Source organism: Haliotis cracherodii, unplaced genomic scaffold (genome assembly GCF_022045235.1).
Source record: "Haliotis cracherodii isolate W230 unplaced genomic scaffold, xgHalCrac1.p SCAF_28, whole genome shotgun sequence".
NCBI lineage: Eukaryota > Metazoa > Mollusca > Gastropoda > Lepetellida > Haliotidae > Haliotis > Haliotis cracherodii.
Genome location: NW_027266284.1, coordinates 1,749,182 through 1,752,425, shown reverse-complemented (window position 1 = coordinate 1,752,425; position 3,244 = coordinate 1,749,182). Strand labels below are relative to the sequence as shown.

The window sequence follows — 3,244 nt, the reverse complement described above, 5'->3', positions numbered from 1 at the left end:
CCCGTGTCTACCCTGGGTAGATGGCGGCATCGCGCCAAGCCAGCGCACAACCCTAACTCTTTACGGATTATTTATTTGTCATTGGTAAACAAGGCTTATCACGCTCACTTGCCCACGTGCGAGTGAAAATGCCGTTGTCTGATTGGTCATTGCGTTTTTGGGAGGAGTTAAGCCACGTGGCTAAGAGTTGATTGGCGGGTGTATAAAATAAGGTAGCGCGTGGACGTCTGCTTATGATTATCAGCAGACGACTTGGAAGTTATATGAGAGACAGACGACATACCAGACACAACTAGTCAAGATGATGGAGAATTTCCTCTATAGCCTTGAGGATGATTTCCTGGATTTCTGTGAGCCAATGGACTATTGTGAAGATCTCAGCTCACCATGCTCAAATGAATCAGATCAAGAAAACCATAACTTTTTGCAATCCGATAGACGACTTCTAAAGGCTCCAGTGAAGAAAGTACAACAGCGTAAGGCTGCAAATCTTCGTGAACGTCGTCGAATGAAATCCATAAATGATGCATTCGACCACCTGAGAACGTGTATCCCTGCAACAGTGAACGCCGATAGGCGTCTATCTAAGGTCGACACGCTCCGACTGGCCATTAGATACATCGGCTACCTAGGAGACCTTGTCACAACCTACGATGACTACGGCTTGGACTCTCCGTATTCCAGGAATCACAAGAGTCAGGAAAAAGTTATCCTACGGTGCCAGTTCACAGGTAGGAAATGTCTTAGCATATAGCTCATCTAGTGTACCTCTACACACATCCAAGGGGACAGTTGTATTTTTCAGACTTAAATGGCATAGATATGTGTTTTTACTGAGTACCCAGAAAAAGCATTATCTTTGGTTATATCATCATCTCCTAAATATACAATATTACATATTGGATAGTTGATGATAATACTAATAGTGGATGATACACATATACAGTAACCTTGTGACCTGGCTTCGATGTAATATTTCTACGTTCATAGATGTAGTTGCGTGCTAGTCCTCTCTTTCAACATTCAATTATTATTATTGTTATTGTTTTGCGATTATCATTCACAGATGATGACTGCGAAGACGGTCCGACTTTGATTGGCCACTCCTTGTCATGGTCAAATGACAATACACCAAAACCAACAGAAAACAAACTGACAGCTAAAATCTGGATGCCAGAAAATCCAACAGAATCTGACATCATCAACCTTGCGAACTATGCGTCAGACTATGCGTCGTGATGACGCGCAGATCTCAAGCGCTGATTGCATACAACCTTGCAATACCAATACTAGAGACGTCTATATCCCTGGTGCTATACAGTTGATCCAAGAGTCTCAAGCTACCTGGACTGAGGAGTAAGAGCTCTCACTATGCATGTACCTTAGTCCACTGCCTTCATGTCTAAGACTTTAAGCAGACACTTTTACGGCCATTGTTTTTGTACCAAAGACAGTATTTAACTATTGTTGTTGGATGCTGGCACCATTGTGCGTGTTTGTGTGTGCATGTGCGTGTGTGTGCTTGCTCGTGTGCGTGTGTATGTGCATGTGCGTAATTATTCACGTCCAGAAGGACCGAGTTCGACTGCAGGCAGTTGATGTATACATAATGCTATAGTATCCCTACTGCTCATGTTACTTGTAGAGGGTCGGAGGCATACCATTAGCTGCGAGTGTGCCTGCAGACGTTGTGGTGCTGTTTCATGAATATTTCATTCGTACTGAGTTATTATTGTAAGAATATTAGATCTATGTTGCTGGCCAACGGGGATTAACATAATCACCAACAGTTCAAAACATGTAGCCCTTAACTGGTCAACTATGCATGTAGATTCAATGTAAATGTTCTATGGCAGGTCACAGGGGAAAGTTGTCGAATTACGACAGTGTCGGAAACAGAAGATGGACGGGATATATTGTTTAGCTGCGTTTACATTATCGAGTGAAAGGCGTTAATATGTTTGATACTGTTTACTTACACAACGTTATATTTTGCAAAGCTATTATTAAAACATCGTTACTTGTTTGAAATAAATATTGACTATTTAATGGTATTGTGTCTGTTTATTTATATATACATATGTTTCCTAACATATACACTTTGAATTTCTGATACACGTGAACTGTGAAAGTAAACTGTGATCTCACACCTAACATATCACGTGGTAGAAAACATTTCTTGGACTGGTGTCTGTGGTGTCTGAGGAGACATATCTTGAGTATGTCCTAATAACTTAAGATCGCATGAGATTGGTACAGTTCATAACATTTCCTAAAATCTTGAACTAAACGTTAAAGGGCTTACCCAAAAATAGCATATTATTATTAAATATTATTCCTCTGATCTTTGTACTAGTAGCAGGTTCCGTTTCGTGTAGTCTGCATAATGCAAGACACAATACATACTGACAAACAAACCCATGAAACCAACACCACGTGAGCGTATGAGTCAGTGGGGAAGATTTGTTAATGCTCCTGACATGAAGTTACTGTATTTCCTACAGTATAATGAGGTAAAGATAAGTGTTGACGTCCAAGCCCTATTCCTAGACTACGACAACTGTGAACCCAGCAGATGGACCTGCGATAAGATTGAGGTAAGCCAGAACGATAAGGCTCACACTTGAGCTGGTTTTGTCGATAGCCTGGAGTAATAATTTTACTTCAGATCAACATGATTTCATAACATATAGTCGTATGTACTTACTTCACACATGCTTTGATAACATTAGATCTAACCTAGATTAGATATCTATTTCAGTTAAATCAATTTGATATGTTCAACATAGTTAACAGAACACGCATAACATGAAACTTTTTGTCTTACATAATATTACGTATAAGATGATTGACGTACGGGGTAACATATTGAAATTAGTATATTTGTTACAGTTATATTTATATTATTATAGTTATTTACATGTTGACATAACGTCATAATTGGTGCAACTAAGGTAGGATTCTTATAGATAAGCTCATAATCAATATGAGTATTACATATGGGTTTGTTATTACATTTTATCCAACATATTTGTATGATCATACGATCTAAAATATTTGTATGATTATACAATACTAACATAGTTGAATGATTATACCATTAGAGCTGACATGTTTATATAACTTAACAATACGAGTGTGTATGATTATGCACTGACACATTTATATGATTATACAACGCGAGCTGACATATTTTGTTTGATTATAAAATACGGACTAAAATATGTCTATGACTATTCAGTAC

General features: G+C 38.6%; 1 protein-coding gene across 1 annotated transcript; it reads left to right on the top strand.

Annotated features, from left to right (window-relative positions):
- Positions 1-260: 260 nt before the first annotated feature.
- LOC139473394 (pancreas transcription factor 1 subunit alpha-like) lies at positions 261-2,022 on the top strand. Its single transcript, XM_071255960.1, has 2 exons — positions 261-731; positions 1,067-2,022. Exons 1-2 carry the CDS (start codon positions 302-304, stop codon positions 1,237-1,239), a joined length of 603 nt encoding a protein of 200 aa, XP_071112061.1. The 5' UTR covers positions 261-301; the 3' UTR covers positions 1,240-2,022.
- The last annotated feature ends 1,222 nt before the right edge of the window (positions 2,023-3,244 follow it).